This window comes from Truncatella angustata (genome assembly GCF_020726525.1).
Source record: "Truncatella angustata strain MPI-SDFR-AT-0073 chromosome Unknown BKA67scaffold_9, whole genome shotgun sequence".
NCBI lineage: Eukaryota > Fungi > Ascomycota > Sordariomycetes > Amphisphaeriales > Sporocadaceae > Truncatella > Truncatella angustata.
The window spans coordinates 2,170,678-2,187,074 of record NW_025763389.1 but is presented as its reverse complement, the minus strand read 5'-3'; the positions used below and the strand labels follow the sequence as shown (position 1 = coordinate 2,187,074).

Sequence of the window (16,397 nt, the reverse complement as noted above, 5' to 3'; positions counted from 1 at the left end):
TTGTACCAGGATTCATACGTGAGACTTCGGTTTGTTGTTGACTCCTAGGAGCAGAGGCTCTTGGTATAATCGGAGACTATAGTCTCGATTCCTAATGGGCCAGAGCAAGGTGCCGATGCTAAAAAAACTTACGCAATAGCAGCATTTAGCTATTTCTTCTCCTCTCCATGACAGCAAAGCGAAGCGCTTTTTGTGTTGTAAGGTTCTCGTTCTTGGTCTTCTTGGCCTTCGTTGTTGAGATCTTTGTACCTTATTAGCAATACTGAGGTCGTCGACTCTGGCCTACATGGGCGACTGGACTATTTTAAGCTAATCATGTAGCGCATTCATCAACGCATCTGCAGGCCATGTTAATACTTTGGTTAGACTGAGACAAAGCCAACTGGTTCATGAGAGAGATCCTATATGAGCTGCTCTGTCCTTCTCTGTTCAATAACCTTGGCGGACTGCTTATCAAGCCAGGTTTCAGCTTGGTCAAGGTCGTGACCGGTAACAATATACAATATACATGGCATTAGCCTTGGAGCGTTATTGTTTTCTCGTCAAAGGATACTGTCAGGCAATCAACTTAAATGCGTACCTCAACGATGTCGAGATACCCACCAAGAAACATCTGAGATTCTCACAGAAGCTGACTGTCTTCTCTCGCAGAATGGACTTGTACTCAAAGGATACATACATACGAGTGCATACGGATTGTACGGATCCGTATGGGTATGGGGGGGCCGTGCTCCAGCGTCCCCAAGCTTAAGCTTTTATCGATAAGCGCTTTAAGCACAGATGGCAAGTGGGCTGGTGGGTTCATGGGTCGTGGGTCATGGCGGGGTCGGCTTTGGGGGTTTACAAGTTGCGACCAGTCATAACGCCGGGTGTCTCCGAATTACTCACACTCACGCTCATACTCGCACTTAACTTACACTCGAGGCGTGAGGCAAAAGTCTATGACTCGATAATTCTGCTCCTTTCTTTGTATCAACCTCCTATATAACTACGAGGCAATCCCTAATATATTATCGCGTCTTCGGAACCTCTATGTAAGTCACGACCTCAAGATTATTGCGAAAAGCACGCGACGAGCACGCCAGCAACCAAGCACAGTCTGCTTCACGACGTCATCATCCCATCCCATCCCACATATGGTTCCACTACGAAGGCACCCGATATGAGTAAAGCAACGAAACAGTTGCCACACGAGCGCCGGAAGGGCGAAGCGGCCCTCAGCGAGTTCGCCGAATTTGTCGAGAAGCAACAGGCCCTGCGATATCCCGCCTCCAAGCCCACCAATAACAATGCAACTGCTGAGGAGCACCACGAGGAGCTGGACATTCTCGACTCGTTAAATCTTGAAGACTCCGAGCCACAAGTACCGCTACGCGACCTGCTTCTATCCGAGCGCGACGAGAACCTGGACAAGTTGGTACATATCATCGATGAACGGTTACAAGAGGGCCATGGTGAAGCTGTGTTCGACGTCGGGTTCGAGAACAATGGCGAATCTATGCGCTTGACGAAACCAGACTGGGAGAAGGCTCTGACCCGACTAAAACAAGCTGCGAAAAGGCTACGAGCAGACTGCGATATCCTGCTGACCAAAAATATTGGCGGTGAGAAGGAGGCCGAGTCCGTAGCAACCGGGAAGGACAAGGACAAAGACTGCAGTGGGAAGGTGTTGATACGGCAGGCCCCTCCAACGGCAGAGAACGTTATCGAGACCCGGATAGCAGTTGTCGGAAACGTCGATGCTGGGAAAAGCTCAATGCTGGGTGTCCTTGTCAAGGGTGACCTAGACGATGGACGAGGGAAAGCTCGTGTCAATCTCTTCCGGCATAAGCACGAAATCGAGACGGGCCGTACCAGTTCCGTTGGCATGGAGATTATGGGGTTCGACACAATGGGCAATACCATCACATCTGACACTCCCGGCCGGAAACTGTCTTGGGAGGAAATTGGCAAACGCAGTGCCAAAGTCATCACTTTCACTGATTTGGCTGGCCATGAAAAATACCTGCGCACTACAGTCTTTGGCTTGCTTTCCAGCAGTCCCAATTATTGCTTGCTCATGGTTGCTGCCAACAATGGCTTGATCGGCATGAGCAAAGAGCATCTCGGCATTGCCTTGGCCTTGAACGTCCCTGTCATGGTCGTCATCACCAAAATAGATATCTGTCCACCGAATATTTTGGAGCAGACTATCCAGCAGATCACCAAAATTCTCAAATCCCCCGGAGCCCGGAAAATCCCAATATTCATCCGAGACCGTGAAGAGTGCATCAACACCGCTACACAGTTCGTCAGTCAAAGAATTTGTCCCATATTCCAGGTGTCCAACGTCACCGGAGAAAACCTTAACCTAGTGCGGACCTTCCTGAATATATTGCCTCATCATGGTCGTTATGACGCGGACGCCGATTTTGAATTTGCTATAAACGACACCTTCTCAGTACCTTTCGTTGGCACTGTTGTTAGTGGAATCATCAAATCGGGAGTCCTGCACGCCGGTGATAATGTCTGGATCGGCCCTGACAGTAATGGCAACTTCACAGCCACCAATGTGCGATCGATTCAAAGAAAACGTCTAGATGTTCCTGCTGCGTCGGCTGGCCAGTCTGCTAGTTTTGCACTCAGAAAAGTACGGCGAAAGGATGTACGTAAAGGAATGGTAGTTTTGCCGAAGGTGGAGGGCGTGCCGCCTCCAAAAGTTACACAAGAGTTTGTTGCCGAGGTCCTAATCTTGTCCCACGCGACCACCATTAAAACAAAGTACCAAGCCAGTAAGTTGATTGCACTACTTCGTAGCACCCTCACTACACTTTATGACGCACCGCTATCCTTTGCCTACAATCCTAGCGTGCCAGTCACTGCCCAATCAGCAATTGGAGACTCGGGCACTAACTCAAGTCTTCAGTGTTACATGTTGGCCCAGTTGCACAGACTTGTGCTATAATCGATATTGATAGGCCATTTATCCGAACTGGAGATCGTGCGACGGTTGCTTTTCGCTTTACCGCACGGCCAGAATATCTCGTCGAGGGTGATCGCCTGCTCTTCCGTGAAGGTCGCACCAAAGGGCTTGGCATTGTCAAATCAGTCGGGTACGACCATTCAAAACCGCTGTCTGGCAAGCCGGCAGATGGAGGTGGTAATGGAGAACAGAACAATGGGCAAGCTGCACCTGGTGCTGAGGTCCATGTAGGGGCATGAAAATGAAGAGGTGGCCTTGTTGCTGTGCATAAGTTGATATGTATATACAATGCATGCCGGAGAATTGCGTCAGTATAGTTTCTTTTTCTAAGCAGCATGTGTTTCTGTTTATATAGCCATCTGCTTCGCGTCAATATAGCGAAGCGAAGTCCATAACATCTAACTAACACTAGTCAAAAAACCATCTGCCTTCACCCTCAAATGATCTTGCTTGACTCGGACTATCTGTTGCAACCTCCATTATTATAAAATCGTTAAGTTTACAGACCGGCAGTGAAGTTAGTTGATGTTAACTGTTGGCGGCTAAATTCTAACATGTCGTTCTCTACACATCATTTTTGCCTGCGGCTTACGGAAACATACGCCTCCCCTGTAGGGCCTATACCACTGAAGCAAATGGGGCAGTCCAGCGGCTCAGGCGGGGCAACTTAACGCGCTGGCTGCAAGTTGGGTCGCACCACTGGAGAAAAGACCATATCGGAAAGGCACTTGGAGACTCAGCCAATTCGGTGACGAAAACAGCCTATCGTCGAGCGGTATGCATACATCTACTTCGGACAAGTGCTTGGTAATTTGAGTAGGGTAGCTGCGTCAAGTCAGGATCTCTCCGAGGCCGCCAGACGTCGACAATCATCTCTTGAAAGCGATTGGCGTTGAACTATTGAAATGGACTCTGTATAATATTGAATGCTTTGCTGCGCATGAGCATGATGGCCTCCGTGGCAGTACTATAGCGAGTTCCACGGATCTGGAGAGTATAGATATCTATAGCGTTCATCATCAATGCAGTCATCGTATAACAGCTAGCCAATCACGTTGTATAGAGGCACAGCAGGACGCGACCAATCGAGAACGGATATTGCCAAGTCCAGTAGACTTTGATTTAACACATACCGGTGGGTTTGTGAACGGTCCAATTTCGTCAAAACTGGAGGATCGATATTTCCAGCCAGGACATGAGAGCAAAAATATCGACCGACGCAGGGCTCGAACCTGCAATCTTCAGAGTAATGGATTTCAGTGTACCGAAATCTGACGCGATACCATTTCGCCAGCCGGCCAGTGGCTTTCACTTAATGTGATGGTAATGCATCTCGTTATTGTGTACTATGTAGTTTGGGTTGTGGATGCCAAGCGCAGCTGTGAAAAACATGAGTATCATGGTCGGGCACGAGAGCAAGATTGATGTCGTTGTCATGGTTGGTTATACTTGCTAGGTCACCGGGGCGTGTTGGGCATAAACTAGCATGTCGCATACTCATGACACAAGGGGACGTGGGTTTCAACACAAGCATGCAAGTAGTATATGCTCGAATTGCAGTATTATTATGACGGAATGAACAAGATTATTTATTTTACAATGCAATCGACCTCTGGCCAATTGCCGAAAGGGGACTTCTTGTCAGCGGCCGCTCACAAAATACGCTTGCATACTCGTATCGAATGTTGCCCAAAAATATGTACGATAGCGGATGCGATAATCCCGGCACCTAAATGCGACAGCCAGACGCGGCTCTTTGCAGAATTCAATTGGCTGACGTATGCAAGCTGACGGAAGTAACGACCAGTTGATGGTCGATTACATACCGGCACATGCTTGGAACATCTATCTCGTAAGCGTGTACAACGGGAATATGCGCCTGTCACGTCTATACTGCTTGTAGCGTGTCAGCCCCCCGGAGACATTCAACAGGACGGGAGGCCGGATGATTATACAAAGACCGTACGCCGGAATTCCATCACAAGGTCTCTGAAGAGCGGAGAGTGGCTGTGGTCCTAATTCCGGTTGCATGACGTGGCGCTTAAAGGCAGTGCTTTATTGCACCTCGCAATCGTATCCAAGCAGCCAAGCAAACGGTCGCATTAGGACCGGCAACCCGTGTGCTGCGTTTCGAAAGACAAGCCGTCTTATGTCCGCAACTGGTATAAGAAATTGGCACAACTTTGACAAGTATTTGCCCGAGCCAATCAACTTTCTCTGATTCGGAGTTATGCCAGCTTTCTCGGGAGGTGCATTCCCCGGCAGCGACTCGGTTTATGAAGTGGATGGCGCTAAAGGACGCTGAAGAAAGCTTCGCCCGCATGATCTCCAAGTCCACGACAGGGTATCCCAGTGTGACATCACCGAGCCGTCCCATCTCGCACAGGAGAGGAGAAATGGAACGTGTAGCATTCAAAGACGAGAGGTATGTCTATTGGTCGAAGTCACGGCGGCATTCGATTATCCCGATCGGAAACTCCCCGTCGCATCTCGAGCATTTACATACTTTAGCCCTGCCACAAAAATCACCGCTGCCTAGTTTTTGTGCCTTACAATAAACTGGTATAAGTGAATCACTCCCGGTGAAGGAGAGTGCTCTTCTCTTTCCATCCTTACGTTCCACATGGCTCCTCTATACGTTGACAGTATTGGCTTGGCCAACTGGGCCATCCTCGCTTCTATTTCGGTAAGTTAGACACTGTTATGTGATAGATGTAAAGTGAGTAACATACGTCTCAGTTGACAGGTTACTTCGTCTGTCTTGCTATCTACAGAGTGCTGCTGCATCCACTTCGGGCCTTTCCAGGACCTATCTCACATCGTGTCTCGAACTTCCCTCGCGCATTTCAGAGTACGCGCGGCGAGCTTGGCTTCCACGTCGCAGACTTACACCGCAAATACGGCCCAGTGGTACGCCTCGGACCTAATGAGCTGGCGTTCTCGGACCCCCAAGCATGGAAAGACATCTACGGACATCGTACTCCCGGCCAGGAGGAGTTTCCCAAGTACCTAAAGTTCTACAAACCGTTTGACGACATGCCGTCGTCGGTCATCTCAGCAGATCGTAACGAGCATAGTGCTCTTCGGCGACAGCTGGCGCATGGCTTCAGTGAGCGGAGCATGCGTGGGCAGGAACCGATCATCGGGGAGTATGTCGATCTATTGATACAAAAGTTGCGGGCGAACTGTGAGGGTGGCACAAAGCCTCTGAACATGCGAAACTGGCTCAACTGGGCGACATTCGATATTGTTGGCGACCTCGGTTTCGGCAGCCCCTTTGGCTGTCTCGACAGTAGCGACTATCATCCTTGGGTACGATTGATAACAGATAACATCAAGCAAGGCGCCTTATTGAATGCCTTACAGTCTGTTGGCGGGAGACCAATCGTGCAGTTCTTGAAAAATCAAGGTCTACTTAAGCGGAGGGACCAGCATCAAGCATTAGTAAAGGAGAAGCTTGCGCAGAGAATGGAACTAGGAGTTGAGAGGCCTGATCTTATTGAAGGCCTCATCCACAAGAAAGAAGAACTGGTAAGGAGTTTTTCATGTTTCCTCCAAGAATATTTGCCTCAACTGAGGAATGCTAACTTGTCAACAGGGCCTAGACTTAGGCCAGCTCCAGATGAATGCCAGTCTCCTGATTATTGCCGGCTCTGAAACTACAGCTACACTCCTCAGCGGAGCTGTATTCCTTCTTACAACCAATCCGAGTGTGCTGAAAACGCTTACGGAAGAAGTAAGATCAGCCTTTAGTAACGACGAAGAAATTACGCTGCTCTCAGTCGGCAAATTACAGTACATGCTTGCATGTTTGAACGAGACTTTGCGTCACTATCCTCCTGTCGGCATAGGACTACCACGTCAATCGCCAAAGGGTGGCGCCATGGTAGCAGGGCACTTCATTCCTGAAGGCACTGTCACGGCTGTATGGCAGTGGGCCATCAACCATGATCCAAACCACTGGACAAAGCCTATGGAGTTCCACCCTGAACGCTTCTTAAATGATCCCATCTTCAAGGGTGACAAACTTGATGCGATGCAGCCATTCAGCATGGGACCTCGCAACTGTATCGGCCGCAAGTAAGTGCCAGCCTCGGTGCCTATTCCTTAGTATTAATGTTGACCTTGATATCAGTCTGGCATATGCTGAAATGCGCCTCATCCTTGCCAAGATCATATACAACTTTGATATGAGGATCGCAGATGAAAGTCGTGGCTGGCTCGAGACCCAAAAGATGTACGGGCTTTGGGACAAGCCGCCACTAGAGATTTTCCTGTCACCCATTGCCCACTGAGGAGGAGAGATAAGTCTGGCACGCATAGTTTCAATGAGTATTTAGTGGTGCACTTCGGAGTTTGGATACGTTATGTATTGGTTGATTCTCGACTCAGTCCTTGCTAGTGTTTTTGATTGATAATGTACCACATGCTTCACCACAACATCTTATCTGCACACTCAGTGACTACTGCATCGTAGTACAAAAGCTTGTGACGCGATCGATGCGGGATAGCTTACACATCGGCGTTAAGCTCCCTGTGGCGCCGTGCACGGCTCGACGCGGACGCCTCAAAGCGGACTTCCCATCATACCTCCGGTATAAGCATGACTGCAGGCGGAGATTGCGGGGCTTGAGGCAAAGATGGAGTAAACATCAGTTGAACCCATTGTTTCTTCGTGTCTATATCATAACTCCAGGCACAGAACTGAATTCTGCGCATCGCAATCATTAGTGACCACATCATAGTTCGAAATCACAAATATGGACTCTTCCAGCTTGTTCAGGGTAGATGGGATGGTGGCCGCCATCACTGGCGGAGGAAGCGGCATCGGCCTGTTCATGGCCAGAGCTCTGGCCGGCGCTGGCGCAAAGAGGGTGTACATCCTAGGACGGCGCAAGGATGTTCTTGAGAGGGCCGCAGCAGACCACAGCAATATCAGTCCTATCGAATGCGACGTCACATCCAAAGACTCTCTCCAGTCGGCGGTCGACACCATCACCAAGGAAATCGGCTACGTGAACCTACTCATCGCCAACTCGGGTGTAATTGGGCCCGAGGGCCGCTTCAATACTCAACTGTCCATCTCAGAACTGCGCAAGACGTTATTTGAGGGCGTCGACATGGACGAATTCACCAAGGCATTTCATGTCAACGTGACGGGCGCATATTTCACCATGACGGCCTTCCTCGAGCTCCTAGACGCTGGCAACAAGAACGCGCTGAAAGGTGGCTTTGGTGCGCCGGTCAAGCAGGGCAGCGACGTCCAGTCCATCCAGAGCCAGGTCATCATCACGAGCAGTATTTCGGCATACAGCCGCGCCGCACCTTCTACGCCGGCATATTCTGGCAGCAAGGCGGCTATCGCTCATCTGTCAAAGCATGCCAGCACCAACCTGGCACCGTACGGGATCAGGGTCAATGCCCTGGCACCAGGCTGTAAGTGACCGTGAGCAGGAAGGACGGGTGTATGAGCTGACATGACCTAGTGTTCCCCTCCGAGCTAGCTGCCGGACTCATTGGTAGCCGCGATCCAGGTGCCGAGAGCTTCGATCACCCGGCATTCATCCCAGCCAGGAAGTTCGGTGGCGAGGAGGAGATGGGCGGCGCTGTCCTGTACCTAGCAAGTCGCGCTGGTTCGTTCTGCAACGGTTTAATCCTGGTGAACGATGGAGGAAGACTATCAGTCATGGCATCTGAATACTAGAATTTGTATCGCTTAAAGCATGTGCTGAAGTACACTATGGTCGAGTAGTACTACACGTTTGGATACACTAGATAGACATGACTGGTCATCGCATCTTTGGACACGGCTTCTTAAATAGTCTAAAAGAAAATGATTCTGCTAGTGATGAGAATTCTTGGAGGTCTCTATAAAAAGTAACCATTGTTCTGTATGAGAAAGTGTGACCGTTCTTTATAAGAAATGCTATAGTTATGTCTAAGACTTATCTCTGTTCTTAATAGGAAATGTTTAAGTTTTATTCGAGATTGTTTGTTTTATACAAGAGTCTTACTAGGATCGGTAATAGTATTGTTAGTCTCTTGCATTATTTCGTTACCATTTCTTGCTCTCTCGATGCTAGTATAATCCGATTATTATAATCCTTGTTAATAATAATAATAATAATAATGATATAATAGTTTATTATCTTATATTAAAGAATGCTAATTAGTATTAAATTTATTAATTGTTGGAATATATTATTCGCGGTCTCGTACGACGGTTGACTACGTAGTATAGGAAGTCACCGGCGTGCTGGCAGTAAGCCACCACAGCCACGATGTGGCTGTCGGCAGCCAGCAGCCGTACGGGTGAACCCCAAACCCCTATCTATAGACCACGTACGAGGGGAAGAATCCCTTCTTCTCCTTCGTACGATAGCGCTGAATAGATCTATTTGTCGCCCACACTGTACGGAAAGAATTGAATGGAGAAGCCATTCCACATTAATATAATATCCGTCTCCTTTAATATAAATCTAAGAATAATGCGTATAACTTATAGACTAGAGATTCCACGAAAAATTAAAGAAGCCATTTAACTATAATAAGGAATTAATTAGTATTTAAACTTATAAATACCGCTTATTAGCTATGTCGTTATTAGACCTATATCGATGTATTAATTATATGCATTAAGGTAGTCAAGTTGGCGTTTGTGTTGATGTTGATGTCTACAGGTTGAGGAAATACTTTGGTGGAAAGGAGCGCATTAGGAATGCGTGATAGAAGAGATTTTATGTTAATTAAAAAGGCGTTATTCAGTTGATAAAATCTGGTAACAAATATGAATAATGCATTAGCAGAGTGTGAGGCGACAGGCATAGTATTACTCACTTTGTATCGTATTAAAAATAATACCTATGGTCGTGATTCGACGTCGGGCCATACGGAGGTGGCGGAACACTATTCTCAAATCCCCTTGAGTAAAAGGCACCTGAAAATAGGTGTTGTCTTCGGATGCTTTCGATTCAGAATCCTGTTGACCGCCCGGTCCGTGGCGTTCAAGCCGGCGTTTCGAGTAATGTCTTTTCCGCCTGTGTTCATGCTTGTGGTGATATTTGTATCTGCTATGCGACTTAGGTCTGGGCGGAGCACGAGGAGGTGCATCACTAATCGTATACGCAGTGGGTGTGCCGGCAGGATGCCATGGCGGTGCCAGTGACGGATCATCCAGCTACCTCTTCAGATCGTTGAGGATCGCTTGTGCCTGACTTGCAGTAATTGGAGATGCCGGACGTACTCTATGCGTTGATTGTGCTATTGGGACGGCCGGCGCTGTCCCTGCTGCCGATTGCACCGAAACTGAGGATGAAGCCTGCGAGCCTCTCTGAAGTTGGCTACGGTCGAGGTTAAAAACTATTGGCATCCCGCCTGGAGTGGCCGCATTGATAGCTCACATTTGGGAGTGAGTAATCGCCGGTGGCCTAGTGGCCTGTCGGTTGTGGTTGAAAGAGAACGGCCTCGGTGCCGTTCGAGGCGGCGTGCTTTGCGGCGCTGTCGCATTCGATGGGGCGGCGTGATATTGCGTGACTTGACTTGGCGCTACAAGAATTTGTGTAACGTGTGAAGCAGCAGTTTAAGAAACAATGAAATTTGTACCCAAAGCAGCATTCGGTATGACAGTGCCAAAGTGCGGGCTTGGAGGTGTGGAAGGGCTGTTCTGCGACTAGTCGAAATGAAATTTGGTCGTCAGTTCTGTCAGGATCGGCTTATATTGTCTGTAGTCGGGGACCTGAGCGGTACTCTTTGAAAAAGTCCTGGAGCAGAGAACAAGTTGAAGTGGAGCATTTATGCGTAATTGGCAATCGTGATTCACATTCCACAAATTTCCCACATTCACAGGCATGCCGCCTCTGCAACAATATGACGTTTATTCAAGTGCTTTGCAACACATCGAAGTGAGCCACTTGCAGCTCTTCGCGGTAATTAGTCCCACAACCAGCGAAGGCTCATCCGCAATGTATGTATACATAGCCAAGCCCAAACTCCTGCAAATGCTATCATATGATGTGGCTTAGCTGAGAAGCTCCTTGATATCCTCGATTCGCTGTAATCGCTTCTCCTCATCGTTCATCATGCCCAAAGAAGTAGCGCTAAATGCGTGGTTAGTAAGCGTGCAACTTGTTCATGAATACGTTGAACTCACATGAATTTTTTGCGATCCTGGACCCTCAACATTCTCTCCTCCACACTGTCCTTGGTGATGAAGCGGTAGACTTTTACCTCATCCTCTTGTCCCATGCGATGAACACGATCAATGGCTTGGGCTTCAACAGCAAAGCTCCACCATGGGTCCATCATGAAAACACGCTTGGCCTGCGTCAAATTCAAACCCACACCTCCGGCCTTGAGACTGATAAGGAAGACCGTAAACTTCTTAGCATCACGAAACTCCTCCAGAACGGCCGCGCGAGCCTTTTGCGACATGGTACCATCAAGGCGTAGAAACCTCATGTTTGCCCGCGCCAATGCTGGCTCAATCAGAGACATGAACGATGTGAACTGACTGAAGACTACTGACTTCATTCGCGGGTGGTCCTTTCGCAGTTCTCGGAGGTATTTCATCAACGCCACCACTTTGGACGATGATTCATTGACACCCAGTCGCTGTAGGCTGACCTTCGGGGTCGACGCGAGGGCTTCTGGGTCATCGTCGTGGCGTATGACCTGAAATAGATCCCGGCTGTTAATCGGCTCACGACAGTTGAAGCAGCGCGGCAGGTCCCCCTTATCGGTATGATGCTTGATATAATCAAGCAGACATTTCTTGCATGCTGAGTGCCAGCATCCTGTAACAGTCTGCTCAATCATTGGCTCTTCCGAGCATATAGGGCATTCGTTGGCGGCCTCGTCTCGAATCTGCTCTAGCACGTGTGCGCCGAACGCGTTTGCATTTTTCTCGGTCTCAAGCGTCGCCTTGAATGACTCCATTAGCGTATCAAGATCCATATCGTCGCCGAGTCCAGCAGCAGCGTCAGCCTCAGCTCCCGCTAGTTCTTCGTCAGCCACAACTTCTTGGTTCCGTACAAGGATAGGATGGCAACATGACTGTCGCAACCGCAAGATCTGGGCAAAAATAGTCGTATAAGCCTTCATAACAGTTCCCTTCTCAACGTTGGCTGAGAAAGTCCGCTTTGCTCTGGTAAATATGTGATCGTAGACATCTCGCTCTTGTTTTGAGAGCTCGATGTCAACGATTTCCATGATCTTGGGAGGAAGAGGTACGAGAGGCTGTCCGTCAGGAGTCCTCATGTCTTTCGTTCTTCGCATAACTAGGGGTTCCAGCACAGTCTGTACGACATCTAGTGCGCGCATGAAATTCTTAGATTCAAATGGAACAGTGATGAACGTTCGCCAAAATGAGAAGTTGTTCCAAGGCTCCACCCTCAGGAATCTCACGAGACTAAACAGATCTTCCAAACGATTGACGATCGGAGTACCTGTGAGCACCCATCGGTGTTCTGCCGAAAGCTCGTAGCACGCCTTGGAGGTTTTGGCCTGCCTGTTCTTAATGTTGTGGGCTTCGTCTAAGATGATGCGGAAGAACTTGAAAGAGTAAAGGCCGTCATGCAAATGGGAATTGCCATTCTTCCCGGAGAATTGATTGAACTCTGATAAAACCACACCATAGCTTGTGATAATGACATCAGGTGCTGCGGAGCTTGTGCAAAGCGCTTGCAGATTAGCAGCTTTCTCATTGCCATAATACACCATAGATTTCAGAGTACCATTTCTCGAGGCATTTTCAGCTTCGCTTTGCCACTGAGCCAACAGGGACATTGGCGCAACGACCAATGTCGTCTTGCTGGTTAGTAACATGTTCGATGAAATCCTAGACGGTCTAGGCCGGACACTGCCTACACTCGTCGCATCTGGTTGTTCTGCATATTTGTGGCTGTGTATGAGACTGAGCATCTGAATCGTCTTGCCGAGACCCATTTCATCAGCAAGGATGCCACCAAGGCAGTGTTGTTCTTGCACCGGGAACTCTAGTGACAGCTCTCCCGAGTAAGGGTTGACGTAGAATGTATCATGGCCCTCGACCTGAGCTATGTCCTTGTCATCGACGTCCTTTGTAGGCCATGTATATTCCTCCCACAGAGGATGCATAGATGTCTCCCTGGCTTCGTCCTTCAGGTCCTTCTCCTTGGACAGCATCCAGTGTAGAGATTGCTTCTGGTAAGGGCGCAAGGTCATGGCAAATGTGTCCGCAGGTTCTGCTTGCGGAGTGTTGAAATCGAAGGACTGTGCCTTCTTGTACAATGCATCGAGTTGATCTTGTTCCAACTCCTCGCCCTCTTCGGCATCATCAGATGGCGGAGACGAGGCTGGATCGCCATTGTGCAGTTTCGGTTGTTTTGGGGTCTTGGTTTCTTTCTCTTTCTTCTCGGCAGATTCTGCAGCCTCAAGTAGGCCTTGACGGTCCTGCTTTGCTGCGGTTCGACTGGGCTCGAGATGAATCTCCTGAAACAACTTCACCAAAGATACCTGTCGCAGCCGCAGATCTCTCTCTTCAACCGTTTCGGCCACCTCAAATAGGCCAGTGCTTCGGTTGTCTGCTGTGTTGGGGCGTCTTGTCTCGAAGACAGCCCTTTTTATGTAGCATCTTAGCTGTAGGAAGACTGTGTCGTTGGTCCGCAACCGCTCAGGTGCATACACGCATGTGCCTTCGAATCTGCACACGTTCTGGTCTATCAACGCCGAAACCCAGTTTGCTGTCTCCTTAGCTAACCGTCCGATTTCCGATCCTTTCGAATCAGTAAAACGTACTATGTTGTCCACACGCAGCTTGCCACCCATTCGTTGGTTTTGTAACTTTTGACGCTCCACGTTCACCATGTCTGCATGCTTCAGAAGATTTGTACCGCTTCTCGTCGCCCAACCTTCCACCCCAAAGGCGCCAATGTACCGGGTCTCGGGGAACGCTCGTATGACAGGCGCGGGTTGGGGTGCGTCTGGCCCCTTGATATCGGGCCTCGCACTTGCAGAAGGTCGAACATTCCCGCGGAGGTTTAACGTGGACTGGGTTGGTGTGACGTTTGCAGGTTTTTGGGACCTCTTCCACGTCCCGTCAAAGTACATGTTAACTGCATTTTCCAGGTTCTCGCCGCATTTTTCTCGGAGGATGGTAATGATTTCGGGGGCGACTTTGTCTCCAATGAAAGTCTCAAACGTGTCTTGGTCAAAGCCGGGCGGTTTGGTCGGTGCTGCAGAAGGAACCACGGCTCCATGTCCTCGATCTGTGACGTCGTCGAGCGGCTGTGTAGGCAACCTCGCGGTGGGCGCAGGTGCTGGTGCTGGAATTATGTTGTCGCTATTCTCGTCGTCTTCAGGGTCGGCGAAGAACCTCCTCTTCTTGGCAGGGGGTCCCTCAGTATCTGACCAATTCATGTCGAAAAGCAGATTGTCGATGGACCTGAAAAGGCCAGGCATCGTTTTCGAACTTTGCCGAACGCAGGGTCGCCCTGATGGAAGACGCGACTATTCCATTAAAGACGCGCTTAGTCCACTGGCGCGGGTGTGTTGCCGTCTAATTTAGTGGTGGCCAAGCGGGGTCTTTTTCATTTTTCGGCATAGTGTATTTAGCACATGGATAGCACCCTGCAGTTTCCTTGACGCGTCGGAGCATTGGGAAGAAGAAAAAAGTAAGTCCCAGATGAGGTCATCGGAACTGTCATGACTGTCGCGTGCAACAATTGAGCACATCTTTCTTGACATCCCTACATCCTACTTTGGTATGATGGACTCGAGGTGAAACTTGCCCTCCTTGTGTAAATGTATCCTGCCCGTACAGCGCGTCGGGGCCTGCAACGGTCCAGCAAGCTCTTGGCGCAGTCCGCCAATAAGAGAGGCTACATTACCGATGCAGACGTCGCAGGCGCAAGACGGTACTGTATTGATCAGTTGAGGTACACCTTGCGACCTTTGTGCGCTTAGTCGCGAAAGACTAATGAGACCAGAAAGTCTGATTACGACTCCTACCTGATACGCAATTCTATTCCCAAGAGCCGACACGATGCCTACGATGCCCTGCGCGCCTTCAACCTCGAGCTGGTGCGCCTGCCCGAGCTCGTCTCGAATCCGACAATCGGTCTTATGCGTATGAAGTTCTGGCGAGATGCAGTCGCTAACACATTTGCGGGAAAGCCGCCGAAAGAGCCAATAATGATTCTACTGCACAAGGTCCTGACCGATCTACGAGAAGTCGACCCGTCGTTCAGTGTCAGCTCCATCAAGTTCTGGTTGTTGAGGTTGATCAACACCAGAGAGAAGTATATGGACAACCGGCCTTTCACCAGCGTTGAAGCCTTGGAGGACTACGCTGAGAACACATATTCGACTTTGATGTACTCGACACTCGCAACACTCCCCATCAACTCGGTGCATATGGATCATTTGGCAAGTCACATTGGAAAGGCATGTGGCATTGTCGCTGTATTGAGAGGTGTGCCATTTCTTGCAGCGCCGTCAGCCCCCGTCAAGTCGCCACAGGGCGCAAACGTGGGGAGTGGAAGGAATCCAGTCCTGCTGTTGCCCCTAGACGTAATGGCAGAGGTTGGGTTGAAAGAAGAAGACGTTTATCGTCATGGTCCCGCAGCAGAAGGATTCCAAGACGCGATTTTCAAGGTCGCCACCAGGGCAAATGATCACCTCATCACCGCAAGAGAGATGATGAAGAATATCAGAGCAGGACAAAATCCTGGTCACGAGTATGAGCACCAAAATGAAGCAGAGCACATGTATGATGAGCCAAACTTGGAGGGCGACGAAACGCAAAGAGATCTGAACCGCGGTTTCAGTGTTCTGCTAGAGTCGGTGCCTGCCAGCGATTACCTTCAGAGATTGGAAGGCACAAATTTCGACCCATTTGCGGTCAGGAGTAGTTGGAAATTGCCTTGGAGGTTATGGAGAGCATTAAAAACAAAACAGATATGATGTGTCATCTCAGTCAAAACACGGTGGACAGAAGCCAATCATGTACTATATGTAATTCATCAACATCACAGATATATTTAACAACTGGCGAGTCGAACAAAAATACACACCATATCAGATCATACAGCAGCTACATTCACTTCAATGGATGGTCGATGGGATCTTCTACAGTATCACTGGTCTTGACACTTCTTTTCTGCGTCAAAATATGCGTTTCAGATGGTAGCAACTTTGTGGCGCTGGCATACGAGTCTAGGTTTTAACTTGCAATATCGTTTCCGACTCCTGCACACAGACTACTTTAAATGTACAAGTAGTCCTCGATTTTCACGGACTGACCAGTTGCTGCCATTTTGCGAAAACTAAATGCATACACGTCAGCGTTCCTAGGCCGTTATGAGAGCCTTTTGGTGAGAAATAGAATTGTAACATCTGTTGTCCAAGACATGCATCGAGGCGAAATTGTTACCAAACTATAATTGCCTACATCTAGGCT

The 16,397-nt window shown here is 49.0% G+C and overlaps 5 protein-coding genes and 1 non-coding gene across 6 annotated transcripts; 4 read left to right on the top strand and 2 right to left on the bottom strand.

Annotated features, from left to right (window-relative positions):
- Positions 1–1,162: 1,162 nt before the first annotated feature.
- On the top strand, positions 1,163–3,201 carry BKA67DRAFT_595260 (P-loop containing nucleoside triphosphate hydrolase protein; the record flags this gene model as incomplete). Its single annotated transcript, XM_046105142.1, has 2 exons — positions 1,163–2,771; positions 2,906–3,201. 2 exons carry the CDS (start codon positions 1,163–1,165, stop codon positions 3,199–3,201), a joined length of 1,905 nt encoding a protein of 634 aa, XP_045953708.1.
- Positions 3,202–4,173: 972 nt separating this feature from the next.
- BKA67DRAFT_t157 lies at positions 4,174–4,262 on the bottom strand. The gene has a single exon. It is a non-coding gene; the product is annotated as a tRNA-Arg (tRNA).
- Positions 4,263–5,585: 1,323 nt separating this feature from the next.
- On the top strand, positions 5,586–7,257 carry BKA67DRAFT_595259 (cytochrome P450; the record flags this gene model as incomplete). The annotated part of the gene is made up of 4 exons (XM_046105141.1): positions 5,586–5,648; positions 5,702–6,493; positions 6,561–7,042; positions 7,098–7,257. 4 exons carry the CDS (start codon positions 5,586–5,588, stop codon positions 7,255–7,257), a joined length of 1,497 nt encoding a protein of 498 aa, XP_045953707.1.
- Positions 7,258–7,573: 316 nt separating this feature from the next.
- Positions 7,574–8,834, top strand: BKA67DRAFT_650356 (short chain dehydrogenase). The gene is made up of 2 exons (XM_046106047.1): positions 7,574–8,398; positions 8,449–8,834. Exons 1-2 carry the CDS (start codon positions 7,723–7,725, stop codon positions 8,664–8,666), a joined length of 894 nt encoding a protein of 297 aa, XP_045953706.1. The 5' UTR covers positions 7,574–7,722; the 3' UTR covers positions 8,667–8,834.
- A 1,981-nt stretch (positions 8,835–10,815) lies between these two features.
- On the bottom strand, positions 10,816–14,447 carry BKA67DRAFT_581924 (SNF2 family N-terminal domain-containing protein). Its single transcript, XM_046103953.1, has 2 exons — positions 11,112–14,447; positions 10,816–11,058 (listed from the first exon to the last, which is right to left on the bottom strand). Exons 1-2 carry the CDS (start codon positions 14,396–14,398, stop codon positions 10,980–10,982), a joined length of 3,366 nt encoding a protein of 1,121 aa, XP_045953705.1. The 5' UTR covers positions 14,399–14,447; the 3' UTR covers positions 10,816–10,979.
- A 147-nt stretch (positions 14,448–14,594) lies between these two features.
- BKA67DRAFT_581920 (squalene/phytoene synthase) lies at positions 14,595–16,183 on the top strand. Its single transcript, XM_046103952.1, has 2 exons — positions 14,595–14,874; positions 14,926–16,183. Exons 1-2 carry the CDS (start codon positions 14,741–14,743, stop codon positions 15,899–15,901), a joined length of 1,110 nt encoding a protein of 369 aa, XP_045953704.1. The 5' UTR covers positions 14,595–14,740; the 3' UTR covers positions 15,902–16,183.
- The last annotated feature ends 214 nt before the right edge of the window (positions 16,184–16,397 follow it).